The sequence below is a fragment of the Diabrotica virgifera genome, chromosome 1 (genome assembly GCF_917563875.1).
Source record: "Diabrotica virgifera virgifera chromosome 1, PGI_DIABVI_V3a".
In the NCBI taxonomy this organism is placed as follows: Eukaryota; Metazoa; Arthropoda; class Insecta; order Coleoptera; family Chrysomelidae; genus Diabrotica; species Diabrotica virgifera.
In genome coordinates, this window is record NC_065443.1 from 46013632 (window position 1) to 46032729 (window position 19098).

At 32.2% G+C, this 19098-nt stretch overlaps 1 protein-coding gene and 1 long non-coding RNA gene across 3 annotated transcripts in view; one reads left to right on the plus strand and one right to left on the minus strand.

The window, feature by feature from the left end:
* The window catches only part of LOC126886834 (zinc finger protein 883-like), a 32591-nt gene extending 26369 nt beyond the window's left edge, over positions 1 to 6222 (minus strand). Inside the window, exons 1-2 of one of the 2 annotated variants that reach the window (XM_050653937.1) lie at positions 5263 to 6222; positions 5054 to 5179 (exon numbers count right to left, since the gene is read on the minus strand). In XM_050653937.1, coding sequence (XP_050509894.1) covers positions 5054 to 5179; positions 5263 to 5500 — 364 coding nt within the window. In that variant the 5' untranslated portion in view covers positions 5501 to 6222. The remainder of the gene's footprint in view (positions 1 to 5053; positions 5180 to 5262) is intronic. The other variant, XM_050653978.1, reaches the window with a different exon arrangement.
* Positions 6223 to 17598: 11376 nt separating this feature from the next.
* LOC126887957 (uncharacterized) lies at positions 17599 to 18590 on the plus strand. The gene is made up of 2 exons (XR_007699316.1): positions 17599 to 17979; positions 18101 to 18590. It is a non-coding gene; the product is annotated as an uncharacterized LOC126887957 (long non-coding RNA).
* The last annotated feature ends 508 nt before the right edge of the window (positions 18591 to 19098 follow it).

The window sequence follows — 19098 nt, forward strand, 5'->3', positions numbered from 1 at the left end:
CCAAATAAGTGAAATTTCAGGGATGAAAACTGTTCACTTAGAAGCATCAGTTGGTCAGCATGAACTTGATAGGTGTAGGCTGGAGATTGAGGTGGAATGTATAGAGCTCCCAGAATAAGTTTGCCGTGGAACCGTACAAACAGCTGTTCAATAGAAGGATCAGATTGGATTCGTAATGATGAATATTTCTTTAAAATAGCTATTAATACTCCACCCCCTCTAAGAGATGAACTAGAGGCAGGTGTACGATCCTGTCTATAGATATTGTAATTGACAAGACCAATTTCAGCATCAGCAATGTCACTATTGAGCCAAGTTTCTGTAAGAATGATAATATCATAGGTACAATTAAAAACATTGAGGCTTAATTCAGTAAGTTTTGTTCTGAGACCCCGGACATTTTGGTAATAGACTGTAAACTTGCCCAAGTCAGTAGAGTTTAAAGGTTTTTTTGAATGATTTTAGGTATGTTATTGAAATACTTAATCGTGAGATTAACCTCTCCAGCATTTTGTCTCTCTGAAAGCTCGGACCTAAGACTATCTAAAAGCTTTCTTTGGTTAGGGGTTTGATCTAAAATAAAATATATCTTTTTTTCACGACTAACTGTTTGTTTGTTTTTAATAACATGAAGAGCATCACTTGCTGAAGAAAAAATTACTTTAATGGGACGATGTCCATTCTTGTTCACATTTCCAAAGCGTAAGATTTTGACTTCATTTGTGTTGATGGAGGCATGGGCCTTTGATAAAATAGATTTTACTTGAGAAGCATCTTCAGAAGTGTTACTTAATTCAGGAAGATTAAAAATGAGGATGTTTTTAGATCTTTTTTCCCGTTCATGAAGCTCGTTTACCACATCATCAACAGAAAATGAATTAGCACCTTTTTCAGCCTTAAGTTTTAACATGTCCTGTTTCAAAGCACTAAGTTCATTTTTAAAATTGTCAATTTCCCTAATAAGTTTGGGTACACTTTTAAAAGATAAACGACAATCAGCACAAAAATACATTAAGGTTCTTTTTTGGATAACAACAGCGCGTAGTTCAGAGGCGCATAAACCAGTACAGTGTTCAGACTGGTGCACAGTAACATGGCAGCTATCACATGCGACAAACTTGTCAAGAAGATCATCATTACAACTGGAACATTTGCTAACCATTTTAAAGTTGAATTGGAGATATTAAGTTCACTAATGAAGCAAAATCAAGTTAACACCTGGCCTATAATGAGTAAAGGTTCTGCTTGCTTAAATTAAATCCATATACAAGCCAAACTCATTAACTGGCCTATCTTCAAATTACCTTATCAGAACTAGTTTTTTGTAGAATTAAAATTTTTAGTATTTTATTTTTAGCAGTATATTGCAAATTACACAAATACTTCAAAAATAGGACAAAAACCGATACAGCCACTGTATAACTCACAACTTTGTCCACAAAATGATATTATTTTCAAGATAAAAGACTCACTTTAAACTATGAAATTCAAAACTTTGTTCAAAATTTTGTTGTATTTTTTCAATTCTAAATCATTTCAATTCAAAATCAAAATAATTTGATTTACATAATTCAAAAATGTCAAAAGTTTAATCCGTTTAGTTAGTCGATCTTCGCACATAATGACACACTGTCTCCGTGGCGAAGCGTTTAATGCGAGTGAACCCCAATACAATGCCAATAGAGTAGAGTAGAGTATTTATTGGTAATAATGTACAAATGTACTTTTACAGGTCAGCAATAATTAAAATTGTCTAAAATTACATTAAAAGTTGACAGTACTTCAGTAAAAAAACCTATTACTAAAATTTAAAAACTAAACACTAATTAAATTACAGGACAAAACAAAATTTAGATCTGAAGTACTCCTCAAATGAGTAGAAAGCACCCATCAGAAGATAATTTTTAATTTGTCTCTTAAATTGGTTAAAATCAAGACTTTTAATAGATATTGGTATACAGTTATAAAATTTCAATGCTAGGTATCTGGTTCCATTTCTGGTCCTCTCAAGTCGACTGAAGTCTGGTACAAGGGCATCATGATTTCTAGTCTGATAAGTACGCTGTTGTGTTTTATATAGATCTACATTTTGATGAACATACAACAGGCACTGCATAATGTACACAGAAGGTAGTGTGAGAATCCTCAGGTTTCTGAAAGACTGCCTACAATCGTCCCGATAACCCTGACCTGTGATTATGCGAATACACTTTCTCTGCTGACCAAACACCTTATCTATATGGCAAGAGTGTCCCCAGGAAAGGATTGCGTAAGTTAGTCGTGAGTGAAAGTTGCTGTGATATGATGTAAGAAGGGTTTGAAGGGAGGTAACCTTAGATAGGTTTCTAAATAAAAAGAGTTGGCTTGAGAGCTTTTGGGAAAGTTTCAGTATGTGCCGTTCCCAAGTGAGTCCCTGATCAAGATAAACACCAAGAAATTTAGCTTCCTGTGAACAATCTGTTAAAATGGGATGTGTAATGGTGTTATGTCTTAGGGTAAAGTTCACTGTTTGTGATTTTGAGTTATTGAGAGAGAGACGATTTGCCAAAAACCATTGGAACAAATTGCTCTCTGTGGTCTCAAGATCAATATCACTGATTTGGGAAGGGTGGTAACTTTGATAGCATGTAGTATCATCAGCAAATAGGACTGTGCTTACCGGGCCCTCTTGTGAAAATCCCAAGTCATTTATATAAATGAGAAATAATATTGGACCTAGAACTGACCCTTGAGGCACTCCATACATCAAAGGTTTTTTATCAGATTTAAGCTGGTTAAAAAACACATATTGAAATCTATCTGATAGATAAGACTCAATCAATTGAATAGACATAGGATGAAAATTATAGGCATGTAATTTTTTAAGAAGAATACTATGAGTGACACAATCAAAAGCTTTAGTAAGATCAAGGAACGAGGCAAGGGTATCAAGAAAGTTTTCAAATCCTTCCAAAATACTGCCTGTAAAATGATCGATAGCAAGTGTTGTTGTTTTGTTTTTTCTAAATCCAAATTGCTGCACTGCAAAAAGCCGATTAGATTCAAAATAGTCATTGATCTGCTTCTTTAGGATTCTCTCAAACACTTTGGAAAGAATTGGCAAAAGAGAAATTGGACGAAAGTTATTATGATCATCAGCCGAACCTTTACGTTTAAAGAGAGGTATGACTTTCGCAGTTTTAAACACTGAAGGAAAAATGCAGGATGAAATTGAGTAGTTTATTAGTTTAGTTAAAGGTAAGCTAATGTTGTGTTTAATTGCCTTGATTATTTTTGTGTTCATTCCATCCGGGTCCTTGCTCTGGCTATTTTTTAATTCTTCAATTGCTTTTACAACTTCCTCCAAATTTGTTGGCTCAAATCTGAAGGAGCAATGATTAGAGGCGAATGAAGGAGCATGTGGTATAAAACTAAGGTATGTATTGAATGATTGGTCAGTATGATTAAGTGTATTTATTACATTTTCAGCAATACCACAGAAGAAATCATTAAAACTATTTGCATTGAGTGATGAATTTTTTATTGGTAAATTCTTACATCTTGAGTTTATTAGGGACCACATAGCCTGTTGACAGTTGTTAGAGTTTAATATAAAATCATCATTAGATTTAATCTTTGCCTTATGTATAGCATGTCTGTATTTTTTCCTATATTCTGAGAGTGTTTTCTTTGTCACTAAAACGGGGTCACTTTTATTTAAAGATGTCAAAAATTGTAGTTTCTCCCTCATAAGTTTCAAATCATCATTAAACCAAGAATTTTTTTTACATTGTTTACCTTGCTCAACAAGCCTAGATTTTTCAGGAAAAGACAGATTTATTGCCTGCGTTAAAATATCGACAAACATTTTAAACCTTGAGTCCACATCAATACATTCATTATCAATAAATTCAAAATTTTGTAAGCAAAGATTGTTATTTAAAGAGGCCAGTCCCATCTCTGTAATGGGCCTGTAGCTTATTCTAGATTTAGAAGTAGTTTGGGACACTTCACATTTAAACAATACCAGCCACGCTGGTAAGTTGGTTCGAATCCTAATAGAAACTTTTATTTTTTATATACATTTTAGGATTGTAAGTATATTTATTATATGATTTTATTTTCAGAAAATACGTATTTAGTTAAAAAAATTTCCGACAATTAATGTTCAGAAATCATTTGTAGCATTTTTAATGTGTTTGTGTGTGTTTTATTCTTTTATTATTTTAATTTTTGGCACTGTTTTAATAAAAATGTTTGAGAAGTAGTAAGTATAAATTAGTTTAATATTTAAATAAAATATAAATAAAAAGTATATTAATTTCGTTTATAATCATATAATCATATAATAGAAGTATAACTTCTTACGTGCGTACAAAGTACACACACATTCTTTTTTAGATATAAAATTAACACTTTCGATAGCGAATAAATCAAAAACTATTAAGTTTATCAAAAAAATGTATGGAACATTTTTTGCTTAGAATGAATGTTTTTATTAACTTTTGTGGTCGAAATATAATAAAAAATTTCCACCCCGATATGGGGTGGCAACCACCCCCTCGGTAAAAGCGCCTGTCGGCATCATATAGATTTTGATCCATGGACTATCCACTACTTATTCTCAAATTTTCAAGCAAATTGATCCATTCTGTAAAAATTGCGAGGTGAAAAGCATTTGGTTCCTGGACTACTGGTTAATAGCTTGTATAGATTCAGATACAATCCCCTGAAGTTCAAATGGATCCCTGAAAATAATCCTGGGGCAGCCGTGCAAATGTTTGGGGAGTTAAAATCTCTCCCAAATCACCTGCTTTGTTTATTTTCTTTGTTTGGTAAAATAAATACATTATTATTTTAAATGCAAGTGATTACTAACATGAAGAGTACGATTATGGTACTATCCTCTAGGCAAGGATACAATGTGATGGTCTCTGTTATGAACCTACCCTATTAGGGTATCAGGGAATAGTTACTGAAAAATTTTCAGATTGCCTCAAATATCTACCCAAAAATGACTCTCGCGCTATTAACTGAATTTACAGAATGTTTATTATTTATTTGAATGCCTCACCTGGTTGATTTTCCTCTGGTTCTGGTTCATCCTTCAGGTCTTGAAGATCTATTGATGTGGGTACATTCTCTAGATCTTTTTGGTCATATTCTCCAAACTCTTCCTTTTTAACTTTAACTTCCATAGCTAATAAATAAATTGAATGTTAATTGAAAAAGTGCCTATGATCTTAAATTATTAAGTAAATAATTTTTTACTTCTCATCTCACCTGGGTGATCTTCCTTTGGTGCATTTTTTAAGTTTCGGAGATCTACTGATGTCCATAGATGACCTTCTGATGTTTGGTCATATTCAGTAAACTCTTTCTTAATTTCACTTTTAAGTTCCATAACTTTAAAGGATTTAATAAAGGAATTTATAAGTAGGAATTTATTTGTAATTAAAAAAAGGACTTCATCAAGTTGGAGGGTCCGAGAACTAGAGAAGTTAGCCACATTAGATTTCATAGAACGTTGAATTGAAGTTTGATGTGATTATAACTTAGACAAGGAAAGAGAGAGGACGAGTAATCCTATGACCAAAAGTGAAGCCAAACTGACACCAGAGATTTTGATCATCGACGTATCTTTGGGGTATTGTTATGCATTGAGTATTTAAAATAAAAACATGAAATGTATTTAAAATGAAGAATTTGTGTACAGTAAATGTTTTATTAAGTTTCTCATATTACGTACATATGTTTCAATACATACATATGTGTTTATTACGAATTTTAGATGATGATTTACTTTATTTTTTATGAAATTTTAACCTTCAACGAACACCCACCACTGGCAACCCATTGTTATTTTTGACGTGACCGCCATGTTTCTGGTGACAAACAAACCAAAAACCGGCTTCACTTTTGGAACATGTGTGTTAAATGAGTGTTACCCGTCCTCTCTTTTTTCCTTGTCTAAGGATTATAATGTATATAATATACATTATAATCACATGGCAACACTGTCAAACTTCAATTCAACGTTCTATGAATATCTAATGTGGCTAACTTCTCGGACCCTCCAACTTTATGAAGTCCTTTTTTTGTATGTAGTATGTGGCTATTCGCGAGCTCAAGCGAGGGTGCTGCCGCTTATTTGGAACTAGAGGAATTGGGATCAAAATATAAACCAATCATCCGTTCACCTATGTATGGACGTCGTTTGAAAGCTTGTCGGATGTGTTCATTTAATAAATAATTTATTTATATTAATTAATTACATCAATAAGAACATTAATTATAGAAAAATACGACATCCCAATTACATCGGCCATTTTCATGCAACTGCACTGCCACCTATAGTCGATTGAGTTCGCGAATAGGTTTGTTCCAACACGACCGAGAACCGTCACGAAACGGTAATGCTTCTGCGCAGTAAACAAAATCCGTTCCAACAAAAATAGGTTTGTTCCAACACGACCGAGAACCGTCACGAAACGGTAACGCTTCTGCGCAGTAAACAAAATCCGTTCCAACAAAAATATGATCGTCATCGGATCGTCCTTCCCACTGTTCCAACAAGAATTGTGATCTTTCGGTGACGGTTTCGTGATGATCATTTCAGTAATCGGGCAAATGCATAATGTGCTGGTTGGACTGACTTGCGCACTAGGATTTAATTCTTTAAAGTTTTTGAGCCTTTGATCGACTAAAAGCACACAAGCTGTCACCAACAAAAATGACAAATATATGATTACCGTCATGGGATGATAACTGGGCGATACAATTACGAACATGCGCACAACAAACGGTACAAGTAGTTTCGTGACGGTTTCTGGACCGTCCAAAAGTTCATGTTGGAACAAACCTATGATCGTCATCGGATCGTCTTTCCCACTGTTCCAACAAGAATTGTGATCTTTCGGTGACGGTTTCGTGATGATCATTTCAGTAATCGGGCAAATGCTAATGTGCTGGTTGGACTGACTTGCGCACTAGGATTTAATTCTTTAAAGTTTTTGAGCCTTTGATCGACTAAAAGCACACAAGCTGTCACCAACAAAAATGACAAATATATGACCGTCATGGGACGATAACTGGGCGGTACAATTACGAACATGCGCACAACAAACGGTACAAGTAGTTTCGTGACGGTTTCTGGACCGTCCAAAAGTTCATGTTGGAACAAACCTTATTTGCAATAGAGAGTTATTGCCACCGGCAAATAAAGGATCCTTTATTACAGGATACTTTAATAAAGGACAAATACAGGACGGGTCTAAAAGAGTGGTATTGCAGACGCAGTTAAAGAATCTTTTATTTTGACAAATGACATGAAATATTTTTGTAAATATAAAAATAACCTATAAAATTCCATTTGTCGATATAAATTAAAATAAGATAATTGAAGAGTAAAACGTTAAATTTAATTATTTTGTCATTTAAAGATGTTTAGAGAACAACATAATATATCCCATAATAATCATCGTTCAATAATATGGAAGTGCAATAAATTGGAAATACTATTTTAGGAGTTTTTAAATACTTTTGCATTATGGGTATATGTAATGGGGAATTTCTGGAGAATATATTATTAGGGAATAGTGGATATCCATTCCTCAACTACAACTACCGAATGACACCATTCCAGAATTTTCAGACAGAAGTTGTATTTTTATAATCCATCACAAATCCCTTCAAGAATTGTTATTGAAAGAACTTGGTATTGTGAAGAGATTTCCCATTTTACCATATGTAATGAGATGCAAGTTACCTTTTATTCAAAGAATAATATCAGCTTGTTCATTTTTACATATTGCAGTAGTACATAATAGAGAAAACATTGAAATACTGGCAAATGAGTGTGCTGTTGATATTGATATAGAAGCTGTGGCAGTACATTTTCAACAAGGAGCTAATCTAATGCGACTAAATTGTGTGTGTGTTTGTTTAAAATTATTGTTCGACATTTAAAGCTAGCGCTTAAACTAATTTTATTTTTATTGGACTGCAGTTTGTTAATAAATTTATAAATAAATATAAATATTATATTGGTGACTGATTTTAAGTATTTTATGATCATTAGCAGGTTTTAAATAATAAATTTATAAATATATACATACATGCTATTGGCGTTTGATCTTTTATCCATTATGGCCCTCTCTTTCTTTCTTTTCACCTCTGGATAACTAGTTATCAGGAAGTTTATCTGACAGATTAGATACTAATAGATATCTGACAGAGAAAAACTTCCCGTTAACTAGTTATCCGGAGCTGAAAAGACAGATACTAAGGATACTGTTATATAAACTTCCCAATAATTAGTTATCTGAAAATGAAAAGACCTCTAATCTGTCAGATAAACTTCCCGATATACAAAAAGATAATAGAAGAATTAAGCTTTATGCTGGTTTTTATTAATTTTTTTGGCAATGTTTAAATAAACAAATACTGATGGCATGAAATGGATCACGAACAAGGAGGAATGAAGAAGGAATTGGAGATTGTGTTTACCATTAAACGCATAAAACTGCAGTATCTGGGACACATATGATAAATCAGCACCGTTACTCCCTGCTGCAGTACATATTGCAAGGTACAGTCAAAGGTAAGCGAAGACCTGGTAGAGGGAGAATATTAATGGAACTGTTTCGAATCGCAGCTAGCAAGGTTACGATTGCTATATGATTTCCAACATTCGAAACGGATAAGAACCAAAAGAAGAAGATGGCATGAAAATGAAAGTGTATTAATACTTTTGATTAAAAACTTTATAGATTCTAATCTATAAAAGATTAAATTTTCAAAAATAAATACTTGAACCTTTGTTTTATTTTGTTAACCTGTTGTTATATATCTGTTGAATAGAACTCTATTTTGAATCTAGAATTTTAACAAATTCTAACTTTCATTAAAATTTATTGATCTTATATCTTCAATCTCTTATATCTGCAATAAATATTTATTTCTATAGAAAAATGTAAAATATATTGAGTTTAATAAATGAGTTACTGATATTTTAAGTCTGATCATTGTAACTAGTAACAATTTAAAATTATTTACATAATATTCCTTTTTACAACTTCTTGTAATAACTCAAGCTTCAATAAAATGTTCTTTTCTATATTCGTTTGGGTCAAAACATAAATAATCTATATCTCAGAATATTACTTAGAGTTGTTTTTAATAATTAAAACCCAACATACAACTTTAATGATGAAAGTTTAATCAAATATCAATCTCACAATACATAAATTATCAATCCAAAGAAGCGACAAGATAAATTCAAAATACAAGTGAAGTTAGACCTTTCTTCACATTTTTGACACGTTATGTCAAAATAAAGGAACTTTTATTAAAATAAAGGTGTCCTCTAATTTTTCTTAAATACAGGCGGCCTGTATTGTTGTTATTAGAGAGTTTTTTTTGTTTTTTCGTCACCTATTCATTTTATTAATAAAATACTTATGACAAATAAAAGAACACACTGTCTGCTACATATTATGACCTATACATATTTTACTTTCTTTGCGCTTTAAAACCACAGTGATGACCCAGAGTCAATTTTTGCATATTTTCTTTATTCATTTTCCTTTCTTTTTGGGGTGGTTTCGAGGAAAATATGGGATGAATCTTACAAATTTGTAAATAATACTTGTACATGGGTAATCGCTGAAAGTTTTTTACGCTAGCATAAGCGGTTCAGATGGTATATATAAAAAGGGGCTTTTTAAAATTTAACACCCTGTAATTAAAAAATGGACAATTTCCCTTAAATGAAACCTACACCAAAAAATCAGACATTTATTTGTGATTAATTGCCGCTGGGTTGCTTCTTGATTCCCATTACGGTTAGGGAAAAATATATTTTTTTAAAACATCTTTTTAAATACTTGTCAACTTTGGGGCGCCACCTCCGCTAAACGGTGTGTGATAGATATATGCTGTCGCGGAATAAATTGTAGGAAATATAGTCCTCTTTATATTTCTATTAGGAAATTTTTTGCAACAACGTACAGGAAGGGCTACGTTTCGCAAAAACCACAAACTACCTCCTTTAAAGGGATGAAAATGCCTTTAAAGGGATGAACACTTAGTCTCATTAAAAGCACCCCTTGATATACTAGAAAAAAAATAAAACCGGACTTATTTGCGAAGTTCAACCTCTGTTTCCTACACTATATTATAAGATGAAACGGTTTCGTTCTTCACAATTTATTTGTTTCATGTTTCACGTTTTATGTTTCACGTTTCTTTGATATTAAAAGCAATTAAAGAGCGCCGCCGACAGCAACGACCACGTCACTATCCATTGCCGACTATAAAATTGTATTTTTGTTTCATCGATTAGCATATCACATGAAACGGTTACTTTTTTTAAAATTTATTTGTTTCATGTTTCACGTTTAATGTTTCACGTTTCATGTTTCTTTGATGTACGGCCTGCCTTAGAGAACATAAAACAGCTGGGTCTTAATGAACATCTCTATAAGACCATGCAGAAACCGATACTAATCTCAACGTCCAAATGTGTACGAAAATTTTTGGAAGATACTCCGGCGTATCAAGTCACCTAGATCGATAACACGGAAAGAGTCCCACCAGAGCTCAATAATTTTGATAGCGCAGATATATGGGATGAGTGAATTTTCTTCTCTAATAGAGAGATATCGAAACCGTCGTTTGGTAATAAAAGATCCTTTATTTTGACACTTTTGACATATAAGCATGGTTATTTATGTCAAAATAAAGGATCTTTTATTAAAGGACGATGTTAAATAGGGTTTCGATATCTCTCTAATTGCCACCGGCAAATAAAGGATCCTTTATTACAGGATACTTTAATAAAGGACAAATACAGGACGGGTCTAAAAGAGTGGTATTGCAAACGCAGTTAAAGAATCTTTTATTTTGACAAATGACATGAAATATTTTTGTAAATATAAAAATAACCTATAAAATTCCATTTGTCGATATAAATTAAAATAAGATAATTGAAGAGTAAAACGTTAAATTTAATTATTTTGTCATTTAAAGATGTTTAGAGAACAACATAATATATCCCATAATACTCATCGTTCAATAATATGGAAGTGCAATAAATTGGAAATACTATTTTAGGAGTTTTTAAATACTTTTGCATTATGGGTATATGTAATGGGGAATTTCTGGAGAATATATTATTAGGGAATAGTGGATATCCATTCCTCAACTACAACTACCGAATGACACCATTCCAGAATTTTCAGACAGAAGTTGTGTTTTTATAATCCATCACAAATCCCTTCAAGAATTGTTATTGAAAGAACATTTGGTATTGTGAAGAGATTTCCCATTTTACCATATGTAATGAGATGCAAGTTACCTTTTATTCAAAGAATAATATCAGCTTGTTCAGTTTTACATATTGCAGTAGTACATAATAGAGAAAACGTTGAAATACTGGCAAATGAGTGTGCTGTTGATATTGATATAGAAGCTGTGGCAGTACATTTTCAACCAGGAGCTAATCTAATGCGACTAAATTGTGTGTGTGTTTGTTTAAAATTATTGTTCGACATTTAAAGCTAGCGCTTAAACTAATTTTATTTTTATTGGACTGCAGTTTGTTAATAAATTTATATAAAGATTATATTGGTGACTGATTTTAAGTATTTTATGATCATTAGCAGGTTTTAAATAATAAATTTATAAATATATACATACATGCTATTGGCGTTTGATCTTTTATCCATTATGGCCCTCTCTTTCTTTCTTTTCACCTCTGGATAACTAGTTATCAGGAAGTTTATCTGACAGATTAGATACTAATAGATATCTGACAGAGAAAAACTTCCCGTTAACTAGTTATCCGGAGCTAAAAAGACAGATACTAAGGATACTGTTATATAAACTTCCCAATAATTAGTTATCTGAAAATGAAAAGACCTCTAATCTGTCAGATAAACTTCCCGATATACAAAAAGATAATAGAAGAATTAAGCTTTATGCTGGTTTTTATTAATTTTTTTGGCAATGTTTAAATAAACAAATACTGATGGCATTAAATGGATCACGAACAAGGAGGAATGAAGAAGGAATTGGAGATTGTGTTTACCATTAAACGCATAAAACTGCAGTATCTGGGACACATATGATAAATCAGCACCGTTACTCCCTGCTGCGGTACATATTGCAAGGTACAGTCAAAGGTAAGCGAAGACCTGGTAGAGGGAGAATATCAATGGAACTGTTTCGAATCGCAGCTAGCAAGGTTACGATTGCTATACGATTTCCAACATTCGAAACAGATAAGAACCAAAAGAAGAAGATGGCATGAAAATGAAAGTGTATTAATACTTTTGATTAAAAACTTTATAGATTCTAATCTATAAAAGATTAAATTTTCAAAAATAAATACTGAACCTTTGTTTTATTTTGTTAACCTGTTGTTATATATCTGTTGAATAGAACTCTATTTTGAATCTAGAATTTTAACAAATCCTAACTTTCATTAAAATTTATTGATCTTATATCTTCAATAAATATTTATTTCTATAGAAAAATGTAAAATATATTGAGTTTAATAAATGAGTTACTGATATTTTAAGTCTGATCATTGTAATTAGTAACAATTTAAAATTATTTACATAATATTCCTTTTTACAACTTCTTGTAATAACTCAAGCTTCAATAAAATGTTCTTTTCTATATTCGTTTGGGTCAAAACATCAATAATCTATATCTCAGAATATTACTTAGAGTTGTTTTTAATAAATAAAACCCAACATACAACTTTAATGATGAAAGTTTAATCAAATATCAATCCCACAATACATAAATTATCAATCCAAAGAAGCGACAAGATAAATTCAAAATACAAGTGAAGTTAGACCTTTCTTCACATTTTTGACACGTTATGTCAAAATAAAGGAACTTTTATTAAAATAAAGGTGTCCTCTAATTTTCCTTAAATACAGGCGGCCTGTATTTTATTAAAAGACAAAAATAAAAGACGCAATACTGCGCATGCTTATATGTCAAAGTAAAGGATCTTTTATTACAGGTCGACTTAAAAGACCTTCTAGAGAGATATCAGAGAGTTATTGCCAAGGTCTTTTAAGTCGACCTGTAATAAAAGATCCTTTATTTTGACATATAAGCATGCGCAGTATTGCGTCTTTTATTTTTGTCTTTTAATAAAATACAGGCCGCCTGTATTTAAGGAAAATTAGAGGACACCTTTATTTTAATAAAAGTTCCTTTATTTTGACATAACGTGTCAAAAATGTGAAGAAAGGTCTAACTTCACTTGTATTTTGAATTTATCTTGTCGCTTCTTTGGATTGATAATTTATGTATTGTGGGATTGATATTTGATTAAACTTTCATCATTAAAGTTGTATGTTGGGTTTTATTTATTAAAAACAACTCTAAGTAATATTCTGAGATATAGATTATTGATGTTTTGACCCAAACGAATATAGAAAAGAACATTTTATTGAAGCTTGGAGTTATTACAAGAAGTTGTAAAAAGGAATATTATGTAAATAATTTTAAATTGTTACTAATTACAATGATCAGACTTAAAATATCAGTAACTCATTTATTAAACTCAATATATTTTACATTTTTCTATAGAAATAAATATTTATTGAAGATATAAGAGATTGAAGATATAAGATCAATAAATTTTAATGAAAGTTAGGATTTGTTAAAATTCTAGATTCAAAATAGAGTTCTATTCAACAGATATATAACAACAGGTTAACAAAATAAAACAAAGGTTCAAGTATTTATTTTTGAAAATTTAATCTTTTATAGATTAGAATCTATAAAGTTTTTAATCAAAAGTATTAATACACTTTCATTTTCATGCCATCTTCTTTTGGTTCTTATCCGTTTCGAATGTTGAAAATCATATAGCAATCGTAACCTTGCTAGCTGCGATTCAAAACAGTTCCATTGATATTCTCCCTCTACCAGGTCTTCGCTTACCTTTGACTGTACCTTGCAATATGTACTGCAGCAGGGAGTAACGGTGCTGATTTATCATGTGTCCCAGATACTGCAGTTTTATGCGTTTAATGGTAAACACAATCTCCAATTCCTTCTTCATTCCTCCTTGTTCGTGATCCATTTCATGCCATCAGTATTTGTTTATTTAAACATTGCCAAAAAAATTAATAAAGACCAGCATAAAGCTTAATTCTTCTATTATCTTTTTGTATATCGGGAAGTTTATCTGACAGATTAGAGGTCTTTTCATTTTCAGATAACTAATTATTGGGAAGTTTATATAACAGTATCCTTAGTATCTGTCTTTTCAGCTCCGGATAACTAGTTAACGGGAAGTTTTTCTCTGTCAGATATCTATTAGTATCTAATCTCTCAGATAAACTTCCTGATAACTATATAGTTATCCAGAGGTGAAAAGAAAGAAAGAGAGGGCCATAATGGATAAAAGATCAAACGCCAATAGCATGTATGTATATATTTATAAATTTATTATTTAAAACCTGCTAATGATCATAAAATACTTAAAATCAGTCACCAATATAATATTTATATTTATTTATAAATTTATTAACAAACTGCAGTCCAATAAAAATAAAATTAGTTTAAGCGCTAGCTTTAAATATCAAACAATAATTTTAAACAAACACACACACACAATTTAGTCGCATTAGATTAGCTCCTGGTTGAAAATGTACTGCCACAGCTTCTATATAAATATCAACAGCACACTCATTTGCCAGTATTTCAACGTTTTCTGTATTATGTACTACTGCAATATGTAAAACTGAACAAGCTGATATTATTCTTTGAATAAAAGGTAACTTGCATCTCATTACATATGGTAAAATGGGAAATCTCTTCACAATACCAAATGTTCTTTCAACAACAATTCTTGAAGGGATTTGTGATGGATTATAAAAACACAACTTGTGTCTGAAAATTCTGGAATGGTGTCATTCGGTAGTTGTAGTTGAGGAATGGATATCCACTATTCCCTAATAATATATTTTCCAGAAATTCCCCATTACATATACCCATAATGCAAAAGTATTTAAAAACTCCTAAAATAGTATTTCCAATTTATTGCACTTCCATATTATTGAACGATGAGTATTATGGGATATATTATGTTGTTTTCTAAACATCTTTAAATGACAAAATAATTAAATTTAACGTTTTACTCTTCAATTATCTTATTTTAATTTATATCGACAAATGGAATTTTATAGGTTATTTTTATATTTACAAAAATATTTCATGTCATTTGTCAAAATAAAACCACTCTTTTAGACCCGTCCTGTATTTGTCCTTTATTAAAGTATCCTGTAATAAAGGATCCTTTATTTGTCGGTGGCAATAACTCTCTATCGAAACCCTATTTAACATCGTCCTTTAATAAAACATCCTTTATTTTGACATAAATAACCATGCTTATATGTCAAAAGTGTCAAAATAAAGGATCTTTTATTAAACGACGGTTTCGATATCTCTCTTATAATAGAGAGTTATCGAAACCGTCGTTTGGTAATAAAAGATCCTTTATTTTGACACTTTTGACATATAAGCATGGTTATTTATGTCAAAATAAAGGATCTTTTATTAAAGGACGATGTTAAATAGGGTTTCGATATCTCTCTAATAACTCTCTAAAGGCTGTATGACACTATGCATTTTCTTGTATCATTTCTAATATCGTTTCTGATATCGTTTCTTGTATACATTTTCTTGTATCATTTCTTGTACGTACATTTGTGCCCTGTATGACACTATGCAAGTTCTTGTATCGAAAATTGTATGAGATTCGGCACGTGATTGGTCGAAATTTTGTTTGTCACCCTGTGTCACGTTATGGTAGTACTGCATCTACAGACACAGCTGAAAACTTTTATATAATAAACATTTTAATGTTAACCAGAATTTTACGTTGACTGAGGTTGATTATTTGTGTTTTTATTTTGTTTTGATATTTGTGCTAAAATATTTGCATTTAGAATTATCTTCAGTTTGATCCAAATTAGGAACTATTGTATTTTCGTCTATTAAAAAATTATGCACCATGAAACCTAAATTTATAGTTTGAACTTTACTAGGAGCTAAATATATGGTTATTAGTAGAACAGTAGTCCTTACCAAACGGTATATTAAGTATCAATAAAAGATTTATAAATAATACCTACAAAAACACAAATAAATTCATCAATACATTATCCCATTTTCATTTCAGCCGCCATTATGAGTAAGTAATTTTGACATTTTAGATGTTTTACTTACCAGCAGGTTTTACGTTTTTGCTCTTTGCGCAGAAATTGGCGCAGTTCTTGTACAATAATCTGTGCCTGACACAAATTCTTGTATCGTTTCTGATAGCTTTGTTCCAACACGACCGAGAACCGTCACGAAACGGTAACGCTCCTGCGCAGTAAAGAAAATCCGTTCCAACAAAAATATGATCGTCATCGGATCGTCCTTCCCACTGTTCCAACAAGAATTGTGAGGTTTGTTCCAACAAGAACTTTTTGACGGTCCAGAAACCGTCACGAAACTACTTGTACCGTTTGTTGTGCGCATGTTCGTAATTGTATCGCCCTATTATCGTCCCATGACGGTAATCATATATTTGTCATTTTTATTGGTGACAGCTTGTGTGCTTTTAGTCGATCAAAGGCTCAAAAACTTTAAAGAATTAAGTCCTAGTGCGCAAGTCAGTCCAACCAGCACATTATGCATTTGCCCGATTACTGAAATGATCATCACGAAACCGTCACCGAAAGATCACAATTCTTGTTGGAACAGTGGGAAGGACGATCCGATGACGATCATATTTTTGTTGGAACAGATTTTGTGTACTGCGCAGGAGCATTACCGTTTCGTGACGGTTCTCGGTCGTGTTGGAACAAACCTAGTATCTTTCGGTGACGGTTTCGTGATGATCATTTCAGTAATCGGGCAAATGCATAATGTGCTGGTTGGACTGACTTGAGCACTAGGATTTAATTCTTTAAATTTTTTGAGCCTTTGATCGACTAAAAGCACACAAGCTGTCACCAACAAAAATGACAAATATATGATTACCGTCATGGGACGATAACTGGGCGATACAATTACGAACATGCGCACAACAAACGGTACAAGTAGTTTCGTGACGGTTTCTGGACCGTCAAAAAGTTCTTGTTGGAACAAACCTGATATCGTTTCTTGTATCTGTGTATGACACTATGCATTTTTTTGACATATCAGAAACGATAATGATACAAGAAAATGTATAGTGTCATACAGCCTTAATATCAGGAAGAGCTAAAGTTCTTATGGAAATCCATTGTTGCCACATCTTCAAATATGAGAAGAGACGTCTATCAATTACTGTCAATTGTCATTGTCTGATGATCTTTGTCGTTATGTTTGGTTATGTTGTTGACAACTTTTGATAGGATAAGGATATTTTAAACACTGGGTGCGTTCGGACGACCATAGCGGCTGGCTGTCAGCAGAAATCGGCTGAGTGGTTGTATCCAGCCGTGATAGGGAAAGCTTAGTAAATCTCTCAGCGGCTGGCTTCCAGCGGTGACGTCTGACAGCTACTGCTGGCTCAGCTGTCCAGCCGCTGTGGTCGTCCGAACGCACCCATTGGGTGCGTTCGGACGACCACAGCGGCTGGACAGCTGAGCCAGCAGTAGCTGTCAGACGTCACCGCTGGAAGCCAGCCGCTGAGAGATTTACTAAGCTTTCCCTATCACGGCTGGATACAACCACTCAGCCGGTTTCTGCTGACAGCCAGCCGCTATGGTCGTCCGAACGCACCAAAGAAAAAGAACCTTAGTAGTTAGTAGAAAGGAAAGCAATTTTAGATTCCAACCGTGAAATATTTATCATCTAGTGGGAAAACCGCAGTAATTGTGCCTTCAAACGGGCAATTAAGGACAACCCCACCAAAAACCATTATAATTATAAATTGAAATGATTAAAAATGTTTGTACCTATGTAATTGTACATGTAAAGCTGGAAATTCAGGTAAATGCAAACATGTATTTGGCACATTACTATATATTTTTCGATAAGTGATTACATAATGGTTTGATAAAAGAACCATTTCTCTGCAACTTTGTTTATAATTATTTTTTATTGCTTACAGGCATACCATGGAAAATTTGAAAAAAATAAGCACCACAGACATCAAACAACAGTGGGGATAATTTAAAAAACAATAATACAACATAGTCAACAACTACCAGTCTGCTGATAAATGGGCTACTGATATTGTACTAAATTATGATTTAGCTCTATTTTACTCAAATAATGTTGAAGTAAGCTACAGTAACTCTGTTGAAATATCTTTAGCTATGCTAAACCAAACTGGAGAAGCATGAAAAAAGCTGATGTGACTGCAAGTAACTGGGACAATTTATTGCCATTTATTTACTTATCATAAAAATAAAAGCCCAAGTTGGCCACTTAAAGTCAACCAATTGTATAATTCCAATTTTAAATAAAATACTGTACCCTTCCGTGGGAAAAAATTATGAATCAGTTGCTTTAAATATGTATGAAAAAATAAGTCTAAGTATGTATGTATGTATTATCAGTTTTATTCCAATTATATAAGTAAAAAACTTGTTTTAAAAGATTGTTTTATTTCTTATAGGTACTTTTACTTAGAATATTCACACTTGACTACACTCATATTATCTGTGAATTCAGATAATATATACAGTAGAACCCTGATTATCCGTGCTATGGTTTTCTAATACTGAAGTTGCATTTTTGAGGTTTTATTAAAATAGAATCACCTTAATTCACTCGACGGAAACTCTGTAAGCCAAGAAGAGGACTCGTAATGAAAGATTCATTTTTTCTATTATTTTATGGTAGGTACATATGTATGTATATACGTATTATATTATATAAGAAATAAATTTTAATTATCCATGCCATGTCTGACCCCGAGGAGCACGGACAATCAGGGTTCTACTGTACACATAAATTAATTTTTATCATTACTAAGTATTGTTGTAAAAAGGTTAACAATACCTCAAATAATATTTATATCAGTTCATATAAGGAAACTATTTAATAGGAATAAAGTAACTTATACTTTGATTTTTAAAGATTTTAGCCATTGTATAGTTCTTT